Here is a 22419-nt window from a genome sequence, read left to right on the forward strand (position 1 = left end):
CACGCAATCGAAGAACAAGAAAGAATATGATAATGCAATCTGAATATTGCGAATATAGATGTAGTATTGATAAATGTGAGGATCTGAAAGCGGTCTTGGTTTGGTCGTTAGACACAATGAAGTACACGAAGTTGCGTTGGCTAACTTTTAACTAAACAAATCCCAAGGAAAAAGCTACTAGATGAATCTACTTATATAGGAGTAAGGGGTGGCGGCTAAGGAGGTGGGAGGACGTCCCAAGGCAGCCTAAAACGAACCCTAAGTTGTACAAGGCTCATGGGCCCAAGTGGAGGTGATACAACACCTTTAGGTTTGTAGTTTCACTCGGATTCTGCTGCAACGTCAGATTGTTTCATCCATAACTCAACGCTTCGGACGAATTTGAAGGGGAATCCAATTGTACTTGAAAGAGCACGAAATCTACTTTCAAACAAAAAAAAGAATCACACAATTCGAAGTCCGTATGAAAAAGTTGTTGGCGTTTTGAGTCAGGTATGTCTGTGCAGTCCGAATCTGAATCCAGAACGTGAGAGACTTGGACTCTATCTTCTCTTGGCCCAAAAGTAACGTGAAAGGACTTTTTGAACATCACCTAAACTTCTCTTTTTCCCTTTTCTTCATATGTGGATTGTACAAATGTCCCATACACCTACAATTAGACATGACACAAAAGTCTTTGAAGTATTTTTGTCCTGAATGACATAAATAAATTGTTGTATAGTTTGCATTAAAAATCACTTTACAAATATACATGTATGCAATATTTTTGGTCATATTCAAAGTAGTCATGTCCTCATCATCTCTTTCATCTATGGCTTTTTAGCAAATTATCTGCAAGAAACAATCACCATATATGCTCCAAGCTTCTTTCTTGGAGTTTACTCATGGTGAAGACTCTTACAGTATTTTCATATCAAATGACAGAGGTAGCAGAGATAGTCGTAAGATAAAGAGTTCACAAGCTTTTTTTTCTCTCATCACCTCCGACACATTTTCATTATGTACAGACAGACACATAAACTTGTAATTTCTCTAGCTGCTTTCATTGTCAACTCTTGCTATGTTTACTAGCACAAAAGATCAAATATGTCCACCGGCCCGGCTCAAATTCCAAGAGGAACGACAAGATCAAAGACTATCCCCAGCAGGCCAGCAATAGGTATTTCATTGCCAAAGTAAAATATCAACAGTTTGCACGAATCGTTTTGATTTGTACCCTATCTAAAAACAGACCATTAAACTAACTCTAATGGAGTGATCTATTTCATTCGCCGCCGTCCATTTAAATCGATGTGAATAAAAAAGAAGGTCCAACACGGTGACTCAAATCCAAATGAAGTCCGCTTTGCGTCCGTACCGACGCATTTGCAGCTCAAATTTGTGCCCCAAATGCGTCGGCGCGGATGCGAAACAGGCGCCACGCACGCCTTCTGGGTGTCCGCCGCGTCTTCATCTAGCGGTCGTCCAATCGTCCGCCACCTAGCTAGTCAGCTTAACTTATGACCTCAGGCCCACACGTCAACGACGGCGGTCGTTCTTTTTAAGCCGACCGTGCGGCGATGCCGTCCTCATCCAGCCAGCCCTCGTCCCCATCTAGGCACGCTCGCTCCCCCGTCGCCGGCAAAGCATAGCTTTCCCTAGCCGTGCCAAATGGGGCTCTTCTCCGGCGTCGGCAGCAACAGCAAGGCCAAGGGCAAGTCGCCCGCAACCCCCCCCCCCCCCCCCCCCCCCCCCCCCCCCCCCCCCCCCCCCCCCCCCCCCCCCCCCCCCCCGCCAAGCCCCCCCCAACCCCCCCCCCCCCCCCCGAGTTTCTCCCGCCTCCGCCTCCGCCGGCGCCAGCTCGCCTGCCGAGGCAGTGCGTCAACGTGTCGGTGCACCAGGCGGAGTGGCACTGGCAGCACCGCATGCCGCTCCCGTACCCCGACGCCCCCCTGCCGCACAACTGGCACCTAGATCCGGAGAGGATCCCGGTGCCGGCGGCCCCGCGGCTGGCCAGGGCGCACGCGGAGGAGGTGCGATGCCGGCGGGCGCTCCTGACGCCGGAGCAGCGCCGCGACTCCGCCTATGCCTCGGACTCGCCCAACTGGGCGCGTTGGTTCACCTTCGAGCACGAGGAGACGAGACGACGCGGCGTCCGCGAGGAGGACCAGGACATGGCCCTCTCTGCGGCGGGCGACTGCGTCCTGCCGACGGTGATCCTGCCGGCCCCTGTGAAAGCCCAGCCGGAGCCGGAGCCCATCGAGCGTTACTCCTGAACGGGAGTAGTGCGCGAGTGAGTCATCGCACCGCCGGTCTAGGTGGGGGCGACGCCGACGCAGGAGGCGGCTTACCTCAAGCACTGGCGCCACATCCGGCTGGCCGAGGAGCGCCGCGACGGCGAGTACCTCGAGATGTTTGAGCGCTACGCCGAGGCCGAGTAGTGCGACGCCGAGGAGGAGGCGCGCCAGGCCGCGGCGGCAATGGCGGCCGCACAACCCGCGCCGGCGCCGGCACAACCCGCGCCCGACATGAACGCCCTCTGGAACTCGGCCTTCTCCTGGGCCGGCCCTGTGTCGACGCTCATCGACCTCACGGACCCCGAGGACGACGACGACGTCTAGGATAACACGCCGCCTCGTAGTTTTTTTGTTTTTATTAATGTTAATTGGACGCATGGACTCTCGTCAACCTTCGTGGTTGGCTTTAATGTATAATTATTGCATGTTTTATTTTTTGCATGCCTTTAAAAAATGGGTCGGGCCAGCGTTGGACGCACACGCCGACCCAAACATGAAACGAACGTTCGTGTCCGCTTACCCAACCCAAACGGATAAAAAGCGAAAAAAAATCACTGTCCGTTTAGGTCGACCCGTTGGAGTTGCGCTTAAGCTTTCACGCATACGGATCACGGAAGACATACGCAGATCTATAAAAACTTCAAAGAGTCAATTACACTGATGGTGCTACAACTTGACGTAAATGATCACTTTGATACTAGAAGTTGTGGTGTATATTGAAGTGGTGCAAAAACTTGGCATTAACATGCAAATACGGTGCTTATCTCGTTTATATACGGAGTAGGTGCTGACTAGGCGCGTGGGGCCCGCTGTCAGCCACTGCACCAGAGAGAAGGGGTGCGTGGCCTGATTTTTTTGGAAAACACCCTCAAAATATATATTTTCACAAAAAACCCCTGTTGACGTGGAAGAGTGGACCTTTTTCCCTATATTAGGAGTGGGTCCCACCTGTCAGAGAAGAGTGAAAATTATATCAAAAGTGAGGCCACCTGGACTCGAGCCCATACCCGACAAATAGTCGTCAGTACTGCTAACCAACACGGCAACAAAGTCTCATGTCAAATTTGGATAAGAAAGCTATCTGTACTAACCTGGCAGCATGCGGAGCTTTTATTGGCTGCAGATAGTGCGGCCCATTCTACACCTGTTCCTTTTTAAAATTTATTTGTAAAACATAATTGATAAAAAATATGTTCAAATATTTGTGTGATACAAATATTATACATGGAAAATATTATTAGTGAATAATAACATTTAAATATACATCCTTGCATGATATAAAAAAAATTAGTTAATACTGACATTTAATAAAATTAAAATATTTAACGAATACATAAATATTATACAGTCATGGCTTATATTCAAATTATAGAAAATGAATATTCATATGAGCAGCTTAAATTATAAATTATGATTATTTTTTATTATAAAAACATTGAACTATACAAACATGCATATGATTATTGAAATGTTGTATACCTAAACTAATTTTCTTAATTGTAATTTTTTTAGTTCTATAGTTTGCAAACACTGTTATAATTCATAAATATTATTTAAATAATATGTGAACAGTTTTATAAAATAATTTATTCTGTTTGCATGTACTCCCTTTGTTTGATTTTATAAGACGTTTCAGACAGCTTGCTTTGTGCTGTTTTCAACAGTGTCTGAATGTCTAAAACGTCTTATAAAAGTGAACAGAGGTAGTACAATATTTATAAACACAAATATTCATTCTTTATTTTTATTACCGAGAATATAATTTAGATTTTTTAAGAACTTATAATTTAGATACTTTCTGCTGAAAAATAAAAGAAACTAACAGGTGCAAAATAAGCCGCAAGATGTACAGCCCATTTAACCTCCGCCTGCGCTGCGATTAAAATACATATAATAGTTTACCCGTATTGCCCGTAGAAGACTTAATCGGTGCGGTGGTTTGCCAGCTTGTTTGAGGACATTGTTGTGGGTTCGATCCCGGCATTTTGTTTTCGGTCTCAGGTGACATGCGGGACCCACTTCTCATAGAGGTGACAAAATCTTCCCACGTCAACAGGGATTTTTTTGGGAAAAAATATTTCGAGGGTGCTTTTGAAAAAAATCTGGCCTCAACAGGGATTTTTTTGTGAAAAAATATTTCGAGGGTGCTTTTGAAAAAAATCTGGCCACACGTCCCTTCTCTCTGGTCGAGTGGCTGACAGCGGGCCCCATGCGCCTGGTCAGCACCGACTCCGTATACAAATGAGATAAGCACCGTATTTGCACGTCAATGTCAACTTTTCGCCACTTCAATGTGCACCACAACTTTTAGCATCAAAATGACCATTTACGTCAAGTTGTAGCACCATGAATGTAATTGACTCAACTTCAAATACACTCATGTGAGCATGCAGCACGCACGGACAATGTTAGACCTACGTAACACTTGTTACGTGCTTTACGTAAATAGCAACGTGGAGCATTATTAGTGGATTATTAGGTGTGGGGGGCCCCACCCCCGAAAATCAGGGGGGGGGGGGGGGGGGGGCGAGAAGATTATAGATAGGCAAGTTATCGCCTCCTCCGCGGACGCCGCGCGCGAGGTCATGGTGGCGCGCGATGTGGACTTCGCCACACGCGCCATCAGCCGCATGCTCCGCCTGTCTATCCCCGAAGGAACAGAGGGGATCGCCTTCGCGCCGTACGGCGACAAGTTGCGGCAGATCCGCAAGATCTGCACTGTCGAGCTGTTCAGCGCCCGGCGCGTCCAGTCCTTCCGGACCGTGCGAGAGGAGGAGGCCGGCCGCCTGCTCCTGGCGGTGGCAGCAGCGGCAACGGCGTCTGCCTCGGTGAACCTCAGCAAGCGGCTGTCGGCGTACGCCGCCGACTCATCGGTGCGCGCCATCATCGGGAACAGGTTCAAGATGATTCTACAGCGCGGGATCAAGCTGTTCGCCGGGATGAGCTTGCCGGACTTCTACCCGTCGTCCCGCCTCGCGATGCTCATCAGCCGGGTGCCGGGCCAGATGAAGCGGTACCGAGAAGAACGGGACGCGTTCATGGACGCCGCCGTCCGCGAGCACCAGGAGAACAGAGCGGCCGACGACGACAAGGAGGGCTTGCTCGACGTGCTCCTGAGGATCCAGCGGGAGGGCCACCTGCAGTTCCCCATGTCCATTGACAACATCAAGTCGGCCGTCGGGGTACGTAATGAAGCACCTCACTCATGGAATCCACACATCTACTTCCATCAGTCCATGGAAAAAAGCCGTTCATGCATGTAATGTATCGTGCCGAAATCGTACAGGACTTGTTCGCCGGGGGGAGCGACACGTCGGCAACGACCCTGGAATGGACCATGGCCGAGCTCGTGAAGAACCCCAGAGTGATGGGGAAGGCGCAAGACGAGGTCCGGCGAGCCCTCGCTGGACAACCCAAGGTAATAGAGGACTCCCTCGGCGGCCTGAACTACATGCGCCTGGTGATCAAGGAGGTGCTCCGGCTGCACCCTCCGGCCCCGCTGCTGCTGCCGCGCGAGTGCATGAACGACTGCCGGGTCCTGGGCTTCGACGTGCCCAAGGGGACCATGGTGCTCGTCAACGCCTGGGCAATCAGCAGGGACCCTGCCCACTGGGACGCCGCCGAGGAGTTCATACCGGAGAGGTTCGAGCGTGGCGAGGTCGACTTCAAGGGGGCGGACATGGAGTACACGCCGTTCGGGGCGGGCCGAAGGATGTGCCCTGGGATGTCTTTCGGCTTGGCCAACGTGGAGCTCGCGCTCGCGGGGCTGCTGTACCATTTCGACCGGGAGCTGCCCGGCGGGGCGGAGGCCGAGGAGCTCGACATGACGGAGTGTTAGACTGTATATACACGTGGCCTCTGTATACATGTAATGTAACGTTGTATTGTATCTCTTGGGTACTTCTATATAATGAGATAGCCACACTCTAGGTTAGGGGTGTCGTGCAGTCCCCAAATCATATGTCTTACATGATATCAGATTGGGTTACGATGTCTTCTGCCACCGCCGCCGCCGCGCCGACCTCGGTTCCTCCCGCCGCCGCGGCGCCGGCCCTCGCGACTGCCTCACCGTTCCTTGCCTCTCAGCCGCTCGCGATGGCCTTCGGTGCCTCCACCTCGCCAGACCCCCTGATCGGATCGGGAGATCGCGCCACCACCCCGTCCGGTGCGGTGCCCCCTGGCGCTGCTCCTCCTGCGGGCGGTGTTCCCGCGGTCGGCCGCCGCCGCCGTCGTCTTGGCAGGCGCCGCCCCTGCCGTCGTCTTGGCCGCCACCGCCTCAAACCTATGGTGCGCCGCCTCCGCAGCAGCCCTATGGCGCTCCACCGCCGCATCACTACTACGGCGCGCCTCCGCCGCTGCCCTACTCGGCGCCCACGCCGCTTCAAACCTACCCGGCGTCATCCCCACACCCGCAAGGGACTGCGGTCGCCTCCTCGTACGTGGCTCCAGCCGCGGCACACCACGGCGATCCCGCGGCTCCCTACCACAGTGCGCCCTCGGCATCCTACGGCGCCCCTCCAGCACACTACGGCGTCCCCGGGGCGGTTTCCTCCGGATCCTACCCGCCCTACTCGATGTATCCTGCACATCCTGGGGCGGCCTCGTCGGTGGGCCTATATGCATCGCCACATGCCCACGCTAATTCGGCCACGATGCCGGCACCGTTCTACTTCTTGCATCTGCTGCCGGTGAAGCTCGCGCCGGACAACTATATGTCCTGGCGTGCCCAGGTGCTCCCTCTTCTGCGGAGCCGCTATCTGGAAGGCTACGTTGATGGATCCATCCTATGTCCGCTCCCTCACCATCCGGCATACCACACCTGGGTGGCTCAGGATCAGGCCATCCTCTCCGCCATCCAGTCCTCGCTCACTCCGACCGTCTCGTCGCTGGTCATCTTCGCCACTACGTCCCGGGAGGTGTGGGCGGCGCTTCACACCAGTTTCGCGTCTCAATCTCAGGAGCGTGCTCACTCTATACGCACCGAGCTAGGCGAGACCAAGCTTGGCGACCTCAGCATCACCGACTACTTCAACAAGATGCGGGGTCTCGCTGACACGTTGGCCTCAGTTGGTCAATCGCTGCAAGATGCGGAGTTCACCACCTTTGTGCTCAATGGGCTTGATGATGATTATGACAACCTCATTGAGAATGTTCATGGCCGCGATGATCCGCTCCCACCTCGTGAGCTCTATGCACGTCTGCTTGGCCGTGAGCAGCGTATTAAGGCGGGTCGGGCCTCCCCCAGTTTTGCCTCTGCCAATGCCGCAACTCGTGGCAAGCCCCAGCGGTCATCATCTTCAGGTGGCAAGACGGCGCCGGCTTCACAACCATCCTCGCGGGGCAATGCTCCGACCATCACGGGTGGTAACCGGCCAGTGGCGTGCTGTTCCTCTTGTGGTGCTCCACAGGCCTGCCAGCTGTGTGGCCTTGAGCGCCACATTGCCTCTCGCTATCATCGTCGCTACAAGCAAGATTTTCTGGGCCTTGGCAACAATGGAAAAGGGAACGACAAGCAGGCCACCGCCGCTGTGACGAGTCATGATCATGGTCGCACTCTGTCTTACTCCATTGATCCTGCGTGGTACATGGACACTGGAGCTACCAACCACCTCACCGGTGAGATGGGTAAGCTCTCCACTCAGGAGCCATATCGTGGTCATGATCAGGTGCACACCGCCAGTGGAGCAGGTATGCGCATCTCCCATGTTGGTCAGGCCTCTCTCCTTGCACACAATTTTCGCACATTGCATCTATCTAATGTCCTTCGTGTTCTTTCTGCTACGCGTAGTTTGTTGTCCATTCCTCAACTTACTCGTGATAATAATGTCCTTGCTGAGTTTCACCCTTTTCGTTTCTTTATCAAGGATCGGGACACGAGGGCCGTTCTACTTAGCGGTCGTCTTCGCCATGGCCTGTATGCACTTGATGCGCCGCACCCATCTTCCATGCCGTCTTCTCCTCAGGTGTTCAGTGGTATTCGTGTGTCGCCTACACAATGGTATGCGTGCCTTGGTCACCCGGCGGCTCCCATAGTTCGACATGTTTTGCATCATCATGATCTCCCAGTTGTGTCCAATAAAACTGCTGAAACTATTTGTGATGCCTGTCAGCAGGGCAAGATTCATCAGCTTGCTTTTTCAGAGTCTAGTCGTGTTGTGAAACATCCTCTTGAGCTTGTGTTTTCTGATGTATGGGGCCATGTCCAGACATCTGTTAGTGGTCATAATTATTATGTCAGTTTCATTGATGCTTACAACCATTTTACTTGGTTATATCTTATTAAGTGTAAGTCTGATGTGTTCAATGTCTTCCTTCAGTTTCAAGCACACGTTGAGCGTCTTCTTAAGCAGAAAATCATCCATGTCCAATCCGACTGGGGGGGGTGAGTACCACAACCTCAACTCGTTCTTTAACAAACTTGGGATTTCGCACCGCGTGTCATGTCCTCACACACATCAGTAGAATGGTACTGCCGAGCGTAAGCATCATCATCTTGTTGAAACTGGCTTAACCTTGCTAGCTCATGCATCCGTCCCGTTTAGGTTCTGGAGTGATGCTTTCTCCAGAGCTTGTTTTCTTATAAACAGGCTTCCCTCGAGACTCCTGAAAATGCAAACCCCACTTGAACTTCTGCTTAATGAGATTCCAGACTACACATTCTTCAAAGTGTTCAGGTGTGCATGTTGGCCTCACCTCCGTCCATACAACAAGCGCAAGCTAGAGTTTCGGTCTAAGAAGTGCGTTTTTCTCGGGTATAGTTCTCTTCACAAAGGGTACAAGTGCTTACACGTTCCTACCAACCGCGTCTACATCTCTCGTGACGTTGTGTTTGATGAAAATGTATTCCCTTTTCGTGCACTTCCGACTGACCTTACCACTTCTATACCACCAGTGCCCGTGTCTACACCTACGCCTGATCAATTTGTGGATGTTGCATATGCCCCTGCGTTGCTCCCTAATCATGCTGCAGGTACTGGACGTGGTGCTCGGCTCGAGCTGCTTGATGAACAGGTCACGGATGATCCTCCTGATCAGAACATGCATGCGTCATGCATACCGGGCGGCACTCGCCAACCCGTTCTCATCTCGCCACTGGAGGCTGCATCGCGGGAGCCGGGTCCGTCCGGCTCCATGCTGGCCCCGCCTGGCCCCACGCTGGCCCCGCGGGCGGTGGGCTCGCCAGCGCCAGGCTCTCCTGGCTCACGGGCCCTGTCCACGCCAGCGGCCTCGCCAGCGGCCGCCTCGCCCGGCTCGCCTAGCTCGCAGGCTTCGCCAGCCTCGCGTGGCTCGCCCGGGCCACTGGCGGGCCCCTCGCCTGGGCCGGCTACTGCTGCCACTGGCCCGGAGGTCCAGTCACCTACACCGGTCGGGTCGGTCTTGCTACCAGGGTCGCCGACCAGCACCGTTTTGGTCCCCTGTGAGCCCGACTCTGTATCGTCCTCATCGACATCCTCTGCTGCACCGGTTCTGCCGGCAGGACCTGTTGTCACTCTGCGTCCTTGCACAAGGAGCCAATCCGGTGTATTTTGTCCAAAGGAGCGCACGAATGGGACGGTTGCGTGGCTTGCTGCGTGCATGGCTCACACTGCCGCCGACCCCACTGCAGAGCCTCGTCACTTTCAGGCTGCACTGAGTATTCCTCATTAGCGTGATGCAATGGAACAAGAGTTTCAGGCTCTACAAAAGAATAACACTTGGCATCTTGTTCCTCTAGTGTGAGGTGTCAACGTCATTGATTCCAAGTGGGTTTTCAAAGTCAAGAGACATGCTGATGGCTCCATTGAACGCTACAAGGCACAGTTAGTTGCCAAGGGCTTCAAACAGAGGTATGGTCTTGATTATGCAGACACGTTCAGTCCAGTCATCAAGCCTACTACCATTCGATTAATATTGTCTCTTGCGGTTACTCGCGAATGGTTCCTTCGTCAGCTTGATGTGCAGAACGCTTTTCTCCATGGCATTCTGGAGGAGGAGGTTTATATGCGTCAGCCGCCTGGTTTTGTTGATCCAACATGGCCTCATCATCTCTGTCGACTGGTTAAGGCCCTGTATGGACTCAAACAGGCTCCTCGTGCATGGCATGCTCGCCTTGGCTCTATTCTTCGGGCTCTTGGGTTTACTCCCTCCACTGCTGATACATCACTGTTTCCCCTACAGCGTCCTGAGGTTACGATGTATCTCTTGGTTTATGTTGATGATATCATTCTTATTAGTTCATCTACTGCTGGTGCTGATCGCCTTGTGATTGCTCTCCGTAATGATTTTGCTGTCAAGGATTTAGGTGCTCTTCACTTTTTTCTTGGTCTTGAGGTTTCCCGGTCCTCTGCTGGTTTGACTCTCGCTCAGAAGAAGTACTCCTTGGACTTGTTGTGTCGTGCTGGAATGCTCAAATGCAAACATGTTAACACTCCGATGTCTGCCACTAATCGGTTGTCTGCTCTTGATGGTGACTCCCTCTCGTCTGATGATGCTACTGAGTATCGCAGTCTCGTTGGTGGTCTGCAATACCTTACTATTACCAGGCCTGATATCTCCTATGCAGTCAACCGTGTCTGTCAGTTTCTGCATGCACCCAGGACGTCTCACTGGTCATCTGTGAAGCGTATCTTGCGCTATGTCAGCCTTACTGCCTCCTATGGCTTGCTTCTTCAGTCTACACCGGCGTATGAACTCTCGGCGTTTTCTGATTCACACTGGGCTGGTAGTCCTGATGACAGGCGATCCATGGGGGTTATGCGGTATTTCTGGGTCCTAACTTGATCGCCTGGAATGCTCGCAAGCAAGCAACAATGTCTCGCAGTAGTACTGAGGCTGAGTACAAAGCTGTTGCTGATGCGACAGCTGAGATCATATGGGTACAATCTCTGTTGAGAGAGCTGCGTGTCCCTCAAGCTCGTCCTCCGGTCCTGTGGTGTGACAACATTGGTGCTATATATCTTTCTTCTAACCCGGTGTTTCATGCTAGGACAAAACACATTGAGGTGGATTATCACTTTGTTCGGGAACGTGTTGCATAGAAGCTACTCTGTATCAAGTTCATCTCATCAAAGGATCAGCTTGCCGACATCTTCACGAAGCCTCTTCCAAAACCACAGTTTGTAGGCTGTAGGTGCAATCTTAACTTGTTTTGTACTTCAGGACATAGTTAAGATTGAGGGAGGGTGTTAGACTGTATATACATGTAGCCTTTGTATACATGTACTGTAACATTGTATTGTACCCCTTGGGTACTTCTATATAATGAGATAGCCAGACCCCAGGTTAAGGGTGTCGTGCAGTCCCGAAATCATATGTCTTACACGGAGAAGATGGGAGTCACCGTGCGGCTGCGCCGTGACCTTCTGCTTGTTCCGGTGGTCTGAGCGCCTTTCCACTAGACTAGTAGCTAGCCAGGTTTTCTTTTTTACTTTGGAGATTGCGTGAACTTTTCTTTTTTTACTTTGTGAACATTTTCTTATTTCACAGTTTATTTTGAAACAACTGTTAGTCGACTTTTTTAGATAGCCAAAAGCGAGGAAACAAGTGTACATGTGTGTGAGCGCCAATTAAGAAAAGGGCACTACTAGGCGCGCCCGCGCCGGCCGAAAATCACATACGATTTGTGCAATTACAACTGCACGATGGCCTCCTCCTTCCCCAAACTGCTTCATTAAAAAAGAGAAAAATAGCCATGGCGCCTGTGATACAGGCAGTCCGTGATCTCCCGAGAACCCAGCCAGCTCGCCAGCCACCCTGGCCTGCTTGCCTCGCCTGCCGATTGACGCCATCGTCGCAGGTGGTCGGCTGGTCGGCCTCCTCTAGCCAAAATATACATGCTTCCAACAAACAAAAAGCACGTTTCCAGCAAAAACAATGTAAGGTTCTAGCAAAAACAAATGGATCTCGTCGCCGGTGGTCACCCTCCTTGGAGCTTGTAGCATCCGACCCTCTAGCATGGCGTCGCCGTTGTAGCACCTGCAGCTTGAACACATGCCGCTTCCAGCATACAACCACCATGGTTGTAGCATCCCGGCGTCCTCGTCTCCGGCTCGCCTGTTCTTGCACCGCCATGTCAACAAAAAACTTCAGTAGTTGGTTGAAGCAAAAAGGTTTGCTGGTTCTAGCAAAACTTACCAATGGTTCCAGCAAAAATCTCAGCGGCCAAAAACTTGGATAATCGATTGTAGCAAACAAAATAGCCAGTTCCAGCAAAAGAATAGGCTGGTTCCAGCAAAAATCTCAGCGGCAAAAAACTCGGATAATAAATTGTAGCAAACAAATTAGCCAGTTCCAGCAAAATAAAATCAACAGCGAAAACACAAGTGCCGATTGCAGCAATAATAAGAGCCAATTCCAGCAAAATAAAATCAACAGCCAAAAACACAAGTGCCGATTGCAGCAATAGTACGAGCCAATTCCAGCAAAAACAAACGCTGGTTCCAGCAAAAAAAGCTTCATGTGGCGACGCGCGTCTGATTCCAGCATAATCACCTGCCTGTTGCAGCTTCCCAGCCGGCCGGTTCCAGCATCTCCGACCAAGGTCTCCACGCACAGTAACACCTCCAGCTCGCCATGCTGTGCGTCTCCACGCATGGCCGGCCGCCCCACATCGAAGCACATCATCTATGTCGCCGCCGCCTCACAGCCCAACGACGTGGGTAGATGTGGGGGAAAGGAGAGGGAGGAGATAGGTGATTGGGGAGGGGTTGTCTAACGTGAGATGGGAGAAGAGAAGTTTCCCCATGGCGGCTGATGCAGGAGGAGGTTGAAGGAGGGAGCCTCCGCGCGTCTAAGCAAGAAGAAGGGGAACGAGTGGCTAGCGATCGCGGTGCAAAAGGATAAGATTGACTGCGTCACGCCTAGATGTGTATGGATACTGCACGAAGCGAGCGAGCCACACGACCGGCCCAACGTTGGGCCGGCACACCGACGTAAAACGTTTCCCTTAAGAAAGAAAAAGACGTGCAATCGAACAAACCGGGCGTTCGAGCGAGCAAGGGACCAAGGGGACGAGTTGGGCGAACAAACTACTCAAAACTGCTAACTCAGGGTAGGCATATGCACCTGAACCTCCTGCTATTCAAACTGGATCTCATAGGGATTCTGACCGTCACACAAGGCAAACTTTATATGTTACATATCTTTCCAATTGTCCTATGTGTGTGAGTCTCCATGAAATGAATGTGAATGAATGTAATCATATAAAAATGGGAGAAGTATCAATCCTTCTCTAAAATTGTGGCATCATCGCTCAGGTCACATTTCAAGGGGGAATGGAACGAATGATCATAGTAGAAATACTTTATCTGCTAGATTTCTCTAATGCAGGAAAGTGCATTGACTATATGAAGGGACGTGAAAACAACCAAGAATTGAGCAGTAAGAGCCACACGGGTCCTTGAACTTATTCATACTAACATATGTAGACCTTTTAATGTAAATTATGTGGATGGTTTTGATTCTTTCATCACCTTCACCGATGATTTCTCTCGCTATGGCTACATTTATCCTATAGTCATCGATCTAAAGGTTTGGGAAAACTGAAGATCTATAAAGTTGAGGTTGAAAATCAGCTCAACCTAAAGATCAAAGTAGTATAGTTTTATCACATGCAGAATATTATGGTAGGTGTCGGTGTCAAAACCGGCGGATCTCGGGTAGGGGGTCCCGAACTGTGCGTCTAGGCCAGATGGTAACAGGAGACAAGGGACACGATGTTTTTTACCCAGGTTCGGGCCCTCTCGATGGAGGTAATACCCTACTCCTGCTTGATTAATATTGATGATATGGGTAGTACAAGAGTAGATCTACCACGAGATCAAGGAGGCTAAACCCTAGAAGCTAGCCTATGGTATGATTATTGTTGTATATGTTGTCCTACGGACTAAAACCCTCCGGTTTATATAGACACCGGATAGGGTTAGGGTTACATAGAGTCGGTTACAATGGTAGGAGATCTTGAATATCCGCATCGCCAAGCTTGCCTTCCACGCCAAGGAAAGTCCCATCCGGACACGGGACGAAGTCTTCAATCTTGTATCTTCATAGTCCAGGAGTCCGGCTGAAGGTATAGTCTGGCTACCCGAACACCCCCTAATCCAGGACTTCCTCAGTAGCCCCTGAACCAGGCTTGAATGACGACGAGTCCGGCGCGCAGATTGTCTTCGGCATTGCAAGGCGGGTTCCTCCTCCAAGTCCTTCGTAGAAGATTGTAAACACCAAGAGTAGTGTCCGGCTCTGCAAAATAAGTTTCCACATATTGCCATAGAGAGAATAATATTGACACAAATCAAATCTGCCGACGTATTCCGCAGTGCGTCATCACACTACGGCCGAGTCCTTTACTCGAATCGTTTTTACTTTTCCACCTCAGCATGTTTTGCGAGGCGGTTTCCTTGGCACGTCTTGTCAAAGCAGAGATCGTCTACCCCTTTTACGCGATTCTCATCAATACGGACGTGGGTAACCCAACCGCGCCATTTATCACGGCGCTTAGGAGACAAGCGAGTTTTACTAGGCTGGTGGGGATGCACAACCGCATCCACCCATATAAGGGGATAAGGATCCACCTTTTTACCTACGCCTTCTTCCTCCTTTGCCTATCCATCTCCTGCGCACTCGAGGTCCAGCACCCAAGCCCGCACTTCCCACCTCAACCTTCTCCAGCAATGTCCGGAGCGGGAGGCAAGTGGATGGTCTCCTTCGTCATGGAGGGCCATGTCAAAAAGCTAAGGAAGGCCGAATACTTGTCCAAAGACATCGCGCACCGGCTTCCTGAGGAGGGGCAGCTTCTCCCCACCCCAAGGCCCCATGAGAGGGTAGTATTCCTTCCCCACTTCCTCCGCGGACTGGGTTTTCCACTCCACCCATTTGTCCGGGGGCTCATGTTTTACTATGGCCTGGATTTCCACGATCTGGCCCCGAACTTCGTCCTCAACATCTCGGCGTTTATCGTCGTGTGCGAGGCTTTCCTCCGCATCCGCCCCCATTTCGGCCTCTGGCTCAAGACCTTCAACGTCAAGCCCAAGGTGGTGCGCGGCAGCCAGGCGGAGTGCGGAGGCGCCATGGCGGGCAAGATTGCCAACGTCCTGTGGTTCGAGGGCTCCTTCGTAGAGACCCTAAAGGGGTGGCAAGCCGGGTGGTTTTACATCACCGAGCCACGCGATCCGAAATGGATCGCAGCCCCCGAGTTCCGATCCGGACCCCCACGCGGCTCATGTCCTGGAAAGAGACGGGCCTATCGTGGGGTAACGAGGAAGAGGTGACCGGACTGAAGACATGCATCCAGTCCCTGGTAAACAAGCCAATCAGGCTCGTAAATGTAGTTTAGGTCATGCTCGTTCGCCGAATCCTCCCGTGTCAACAACGGGACTTTACTCTGTGGGAGTTCGACCTGGCATAGCACCGAACCCTTAACAGGCTCTTCGGCACGACGTATGAAGACGTCTGGAAGGCGCTAATCAAAGGTGCCGAGGCTCCCGCATCCGCTTCCGAGGACCGCAGATACAGCTCGCAGCGTCACGCTAGCGAGGTAAGCTATTTTCACCTTTTTACAGGATGTTAAGTTTTTTCATAGTTTGACTCTATGCGGGATCTAAACTCCCTTACCTTTGACAGGCTTGGCGGGCGATATCCGGACCGATTAACTGTCCGGCTCCGCTGCCCGAAGACCCAGCCCCAGCTCTACTAGTGAAGCTGCTGGCTCCGGCGCCTTATGTGGTGCCAGAAAAGAAGGCCAAGAAGAAGAAGACCACGGGGACTCGAAAGAGTGCCCGCAACATGGTGGTGTCGGACTCGTCATCTGACGAGTCCGAGACGCCCTCTTCCCGTGAAAATGAGGAGGAGGAAGAAGAAAATTCTCCCCCCAGCGGAGGGAGGAGAGAAGAGGAAGGCCGCCCCAATGGGGGAGGCCGAGGGGTCTAGGAAAAGGAAGATCCCTCCGCCGGACTACTCCCCCGACGCCGAAGAGGGCGAAGAGGAGTGGCCAAACAGGGCCAAGCGTCCGGCGAAATCGTAAGTTCAGACATCAGAGTAACTCATGATGTTCCTTTGTTGCACAGCTTTCCCTAATGTCGAATGTAATTATGTAGTCCGCCCCGAGCCGAATTCGACAAATCGTCGGGCGGCTCCCTGGACTCATCGGACGTGAACTCAATTCCGCCCGCTGTCTCCCCCCGCACTGCAGACGACGCCGAAGTGGCGTTGTGACAAGCTCCGGGGCAGGAGGAGGTGGTCCCGGAGGTGCCGCAAGGCAACCTCCCGGACTCCAGGAGTGAAGGGGATAAGGCCCCCAGGGCTCCAAGTGCGGCTTTGTGCCGGACACCGCGCCGGAATCTTCCACAGTTCCGAACCGCGGTAGGCGAACTCCTTCCAAGAGGAGCAAGCCTTCTGAGCTGGCGGCCTCCATCCAACCGGAGGTGCCGGATAATCTGCTGGAGGTTCTTGACGGCGTCTCCATCGACGAGGGGCACCGTACTATTATGAGTACGGTGATCCAGAAGGTTCAGTCCGCCAAGAGCGGACTGACTGAAGCTTGCGCTAGCCTTCTAACAGGCTTCGAGGTAAGTAAAAATATGTAAAAATATTATCGCATAGACAGTAGCCCCTGATGCTCTGTTTGGCGTTCAGAATGAAAAGCCGAATAGAGGATCTATTAAATATCGTAGGAGTCTAACTAAAAAGGAGTCAATATACGTATGCAGGCTTCGCTGCTGGCCACCGCCGCACTGACTGCGGAGGTGGGTGCCCTGAAGCAGGGCCTCGAGCGGACCGAGCAAGAGCTCGGCCTTGCCAAACGGCAGCTCGAGGAGAAAGAAGGTAAGAGATACCTTATAGAAAAAAAATGCCTATAGAGAGGCGTGATTGCAAAAAATAACAGGATTGCACTGCTTATTATAGGGGCCACGACTGAGGTGGCGACCCTCAAGCAGGCACTGTCCGAGGCCGAAAAGAAAACGGCCGCGGAGCGCACCGAGCGAGAGAAACTTGGGGCTCAGGTCGGCGAGGTGCAGCAAGAGCTTCAGGCTCTCATGAAAAAACATGAGAGTTTGGAGCTTGAGTCAAAGACCCAAGCGTCCGAGCTCACGGTGGCCCTTGAGACTGCCAAGTCTGCCAAGGCCGAAGCCCAAAAGGTCCTCCAAGATTTGGAGGATATGAAGAAGATAGCAGCGGGTAAGGCATTCTTTATGCAAAGCAGAAATATAAAAGTAAACTACTTATTACTTACTCGAATCCGGAGTTCTCCAGGGGCATTCGCAGATCTTCCCCACAGCGTATCCGACGCTGCCGCATTCTACCAAGCTGAAGAGGGCAGCTCGACGGAGAAGGTGTTCTGGTCTCAGTATGCTGAGGCCGGACACCCTGTGCCCTTGAGAGACCAGCTGAAACAGCTGGTCGAGCTCCACAAGGCGGCCGAACAGGCCATGAAGGGCTTCATAGTTCGGCTGTGGCCCGGAGAGGCCCTGCCTGGGAGCTACTTCGGGCTGGTGCGGCGGCTGGTGGAGGCCTGTCCAAGGCTCGAGGTCATCAAGCACTCCGTCTGGATTGAAGGTGCCCGTCGGGCCCTTGCCCGTGCAAAGGTGCACTGGGGTAGGCTGGACGGTGAGAAGCTTGTGAAGGACGGGCCGCCGCTGGGGAAGGAGCATCGCAAGCCCGAGAACTATTACAAGGATGTTCTTGCGGGTGCCCGCCTTGTGGCGGATGAATGTACCAAGGATATAATTTTTGAATAAACTCGCTCGTTTTTATCCTGTGCGCTGAAAACTTGTTCATAGGTGCTTAAGCAATGCTTTTTGAATTTAAAATATTGTTTTCTGTGCGGCCGTTTATCAAAAGATTAAGAGATGGCCAGTCGTCGGCTTCTGCCCCCGTGCCACTAGTGCTGGGGTGTTCGGGATAAACCTGAGCGCTCTTTTTCCCATAGTTGGGTCCTTCGAGGGAGGCGCTCAGCACAACGAACCAGGAAATCGGACTGTAAATTAGACAGCCTGTTAGATGGTATAGAAGAGGAATACAATCAGTCAGAATGACTATGTAATTTTGAATTGACATGTGTAATGCCTTCTAGCCGGATTGTAGATCCTTTGTCGTTGCCGACCTTTTCGCTTCAACCTCGAGACCTGACGGTCCGGAGTGTGTCCGAATACCATAGCGGTTATATAAGAACCGTGGTATGCGTGGAGACCAGGCGTAGGGGTCATTAGTGCTTTATCAGACAAGTGCCCAACTAGTTATGTTATATTACATGGTTAGTAAGAAACATCTTCTAGAGAGAATAGTTCCTTTTACCTCCTAGCCGAACAATCGGGAACGTAGGGGTAAGCACAGGAGCCAGGCAACCTAGCTTGGCCAAAACTTAAGTCATATCGATGCATATAATGGTGAAGAAAAAGGTACATGCGGAAGTTTGACGCATGTGTTGGGCGTGAAGCCCGTCTAAATAAGCTTCTGTTAAAGAAGCCCCCAGGTTTAATGAGCGCGAGTGGCGCGTCACTAGATGAGCCTTTAAGGGCTATAAAAGAAAAGAGGGGAAGGAGAGAAATGTAAGACAAAAAATGGACAGAGGAAGGAGACGAACCCAGAGTCCGGCGCTAGGGGGGAATACCAGACAGGCTATTTATCAAAGCCGAACGATACAAATAGTGCGGTAAGCAAAAGATATTGGACTATTCAGTATGTCCTGACCAGGAGCAGGCCGCAGAATTGTATTTAAAACAGGTATACCGCTCGTAACAGAGACCACCTGGGAGTTCCATAATGCGGCATGGTTTGTCTGCCTCCCTGGATCTTGCATTGTTTGTGCGGCATTCGAATTGCCGAACAGATCGTCCGAAGTATGGAGTCCTGAAAGTAAGGAAAAATTAAAAAAAGAATCCGATAGCCCCTAGTACGTTTTAAGCCGTATTTTTGGCGTGCCGTTATTGTGCCCCTTCCCCTGTGCCCATGGTATTTCAAGGGCGTAGTTATGTACGCGAGGTACTGGTTTCTCTATGTCGCAAAAGCTGGGGTTGGGGCCGCATTGCTACGCTTGCTCAGAGTGTGTCAGGTGGTCCTGCTGTGGGTTACTCCGAGCGCGCTTGGCAGTGTCTGGCTTTTTAATGGCCGGATTGGAGAATTGCCTGAGAAGGCTACTTTGTACCTCCACTGGGAGAGCCGCCGTATGCTCCTCCGTACGGAGGGAGCGTTCAGTGTTTCCGTTGACCGTAATTACTCCCCGAGGGCCTGGCATCTTGAGCTTGAGATATGCGTAGTGCGGCACCGCATTGAACTTTGCGAATGCGGTTCGTCCGAGCAGGGCGTGATAGCCACTGCGAAACGGAACTCTTCGCTTCGGAAATTGTCCGGGGATCCGAAGACCACATCAAGTATTACTGAGCCTGTACAGTTGGCTTCTACACCTGGTATAACGCCTTTAAAGGTCGTTCTTGTGGGCTTAATCCTTGAGGGATCTATGCCCATTTTCCGCACTGTATCCTGATAAAGCAGGTTCAGGCTACTGCCGCCGTCCATGAGGACTCTTGTGAGATGAAATCCGTCGATGATTGGATCGAGAACCAATGCGGCGGAGCCGCCATGACGGATGCTGGTGGGTTGGTCCCTTCGATCAAAAGTGATCGGGCAGGAGGACCATGGGTTGAACTTTGGGGCGACTGGCTTTATCGCGTATACGTCCCGTAGCGCACGCTTCCGCTCCCGCTTGGGAATGTGGGTTGCGTATATCATGTTCACCGTCCGCACTTATGGGGGAAAGCCCTTCTGTCCATTGTTGTTCGGCGTCTTGGGCTCCTCGTCGTCGCTGTGCAGCCCCTTGTCTCTGTTTTCGGCCCTTAAATTGCCTGCCTGCTTGAACACCCAACAATCCCTGTTAGTGTGATTGGCTGGCCTTTCGGGGGTGCCATGTATCTGGCACAAGCGATCGAGTATTCGGTCCAAACTGGACGGTCCCTGAGTATTCTTTTTGAATGCCTTTTTCTGCTGACCGGATTTATAGCCTTTGAATCCGGCATTGACTGCCGTGTCTTCATTGCTGTCGCTTTTAACGCGGCGTTTTTGCTTATTCTGACGTTACCTGCCACTTTTGTCCTTGGTATCCGAATTACCAGGGTTCTTTGATAAGTTGTTACTGCGAGCTAGCCAGCTGTCTTCTCCCGCGCAAAAGCGGGTCATGAGTGTCGTGAGGGCTGCCATGGATTTCGGCTTTTCCTATCCCAGGTGCCGGGCAAGCCACTCGTCGCGGATGTTATGCTTGAAGGCTGCTAGGGCCTCTGCATCCGGACAGTCGACTATCTGGTTTTTCTTTGTTAGGAACCGTGTCCAGAATTGTCTGGCCGATTCCTCTGGCTGCTGAATTATGTGGCTTAAGTCGTCGACATCCGTCGGTCGCACGTAAGTGCCTTGGAAGTTGTCGAGAAATGCGGCTTCCAGGTCCTCCCAAGAACCGATTGAGTCTGCTGGCAAGCTGTTAAGCCAATGCCGGGCCGGTCCTTTAAGTTTGAGCGGGAGGTATTTGATGGCGTGTAGATCATCGCCGCGTGCCATGTGGATGTGAAGGAGATAGTCCTCGATTCATACCGCCGGATCTGTTGTGCCATCGTATGATTCGATGTTTATGGGTTTGAAACCCTCTGGGATTTTATGATCCATTACTTCATTCGTGAAGCATAGCGGGTGTGCGGCGCCTCTGTAATGGGCTATATCACGACGCAGCTCGGAAGAGCTATGTCTGTTGTGTTCGGCCCGGCCGGATTTGTTGTATCCGGAGTGAAGATCATTGTCACATGCCGTAGGGCGCCTGCACGATCCGTAGATCAATCTTGTTTGTCTTGCCTTATCCTCCAGTATGTCTCGCAGGCCGGGCACATTTTCCCGTGCCTTAGTTGAGCGGCGTCGGGGCATGGCTTGGGTGGAGGGCCGAGAGGCCTCTCTGTCGCGGCCGCGAGGTGGCCGGTCTGCCATGTCATGCGCTGGTGATGTAGGTGCTTCCTCCTCTGATCGGGGTAGCGGCCTGCGCTTCGGGTAACTCTTGGAGGTGCGTTTCAGTTCATGCTCTTCGGCCGCAGGGACTTCAGTCCATCTGTCAGCTAGCAAATCTTGGGCAGCTATAAGTTGTTGCTGCTTTTTCTTGAGGCTGCTTGCCGTGGCTAAAAGCCTGCGTTTAAAATGTTCTTGTTCGGCGGGGTCTGATGGTATGACGAATTCATCGTCATCGAGGCTTGCCTCGTCTTCGGAGGGAGGCGTATAGTTATCATCCTCGACCTCTCGGTCTGCCGCTCTCTCATGAGGGCTGGCTTCTCCATCTTCCTGTGCCGAATCTTGCTGAGGTGGGTGTTCTTCGGCTCTATCTGGGGTAGTATTATCTCCCGTGCCGGAATCACCGTTTTTGCTTTGGTGGGATTTAGAGCGGCGCCACTGACGCCGGCGCTTTGGCTGTTTCTTGGGGGTGTCATCCCCCACTGTTCCATCGCCATCTCCATCTTTTGGAGTGTCCACCATATATATGTCATATGACGAGGTGGCCTTCCAGCGCCCTACAGGTGCTGGTTCCTGTTCGTCTCCTACATCGTCGTCCATGCCGTCGATGTCTTCGGAGCTGAAGTCAAGCATGTCGGTTAGATCGTCGACAGTGGCTACAAAGTGGGTGGTGGGTGGGCTTTGAATTTCCTCATCGTCTGTATCCCACCCTCGCTGACCGTAGTACGGCCAGGGCTCTCCTGATAAAGAGAGAGACTTAAGAAAATTCAGGATGTCGCCAAAAGGCGAGTGCTGAAAGATGTCTACGGTGGTGAACTCCATTATCGGCGCCCAATGGGATTCGATCGGCAGGGGCGCGGGGGGCTTGGAGTTTGGAGAGGAATCTGGCTCCTCGGAGTCACGGGCCATGCGGAGTGCGGGGCTGGAGTTCGGCTCGATCGCCTCTGAGATCACAGCCCCTGAGGCAGCGTCCAACCGCTGATCCTCGATCGGCGCAGTAGGCTCCGAATCAATGGTCAAAACCGATGCGTATGCGGCCTCCAAGGTGCTGCTCGGCGGCAGAGCTATATCATGCCCATCGAGATAGTGCGGCGCGCTTGGCTGTGGCTCGAATCCATCGAAGATCAAGTCCCCGTGGATGTCAGCCGTGTAGTTTAGGCTTCCAAACCTGACCTGATGGCCAGGGGCGTAGCTT

General features: G+C 52.2%; 1 protein-coding gene across 1 annotated transcript; it reads left to right on the forward strand.

The window, feature by feature from the left end:
- The first annotated feature begins 4622 nt into the window (after nt 1–4622).
- On the forward strand, nt 4623–6148 carry LOC125537874 (desmethyl-deoxy-podophyllotoxin synthase-like). Its single transcript, XM_048701202.1, has 3 exons — nt 4623–4657; nt 4756–5458; nt 5563–6148. Exons 1-3 carry the CDS (start codon nt 4623–4625, stop codon nt 6112–6114), a joined length of 1290 nt encoding a protein of 429 aa, XP_048557159.1. The 3' UTR covers nt 6115–6148.
- Nucleotides 6149–22419: the final 16271 nt, after the last annotated feature.

This window comes from Triticum urartu, chromosome 2 (genome assembly GCF_003073215.2).
Source record: "Triticum urartu cultivar G1812 chromosome 2, Tu2.1, whole genome shotgun sequence".
NCBI classification, from domain to species: Eukaryota; Viridiplantae; Streptophyta; class Magnoliopsida; order Poales; family Poaceae; genus Triticum; species Triticum urartu.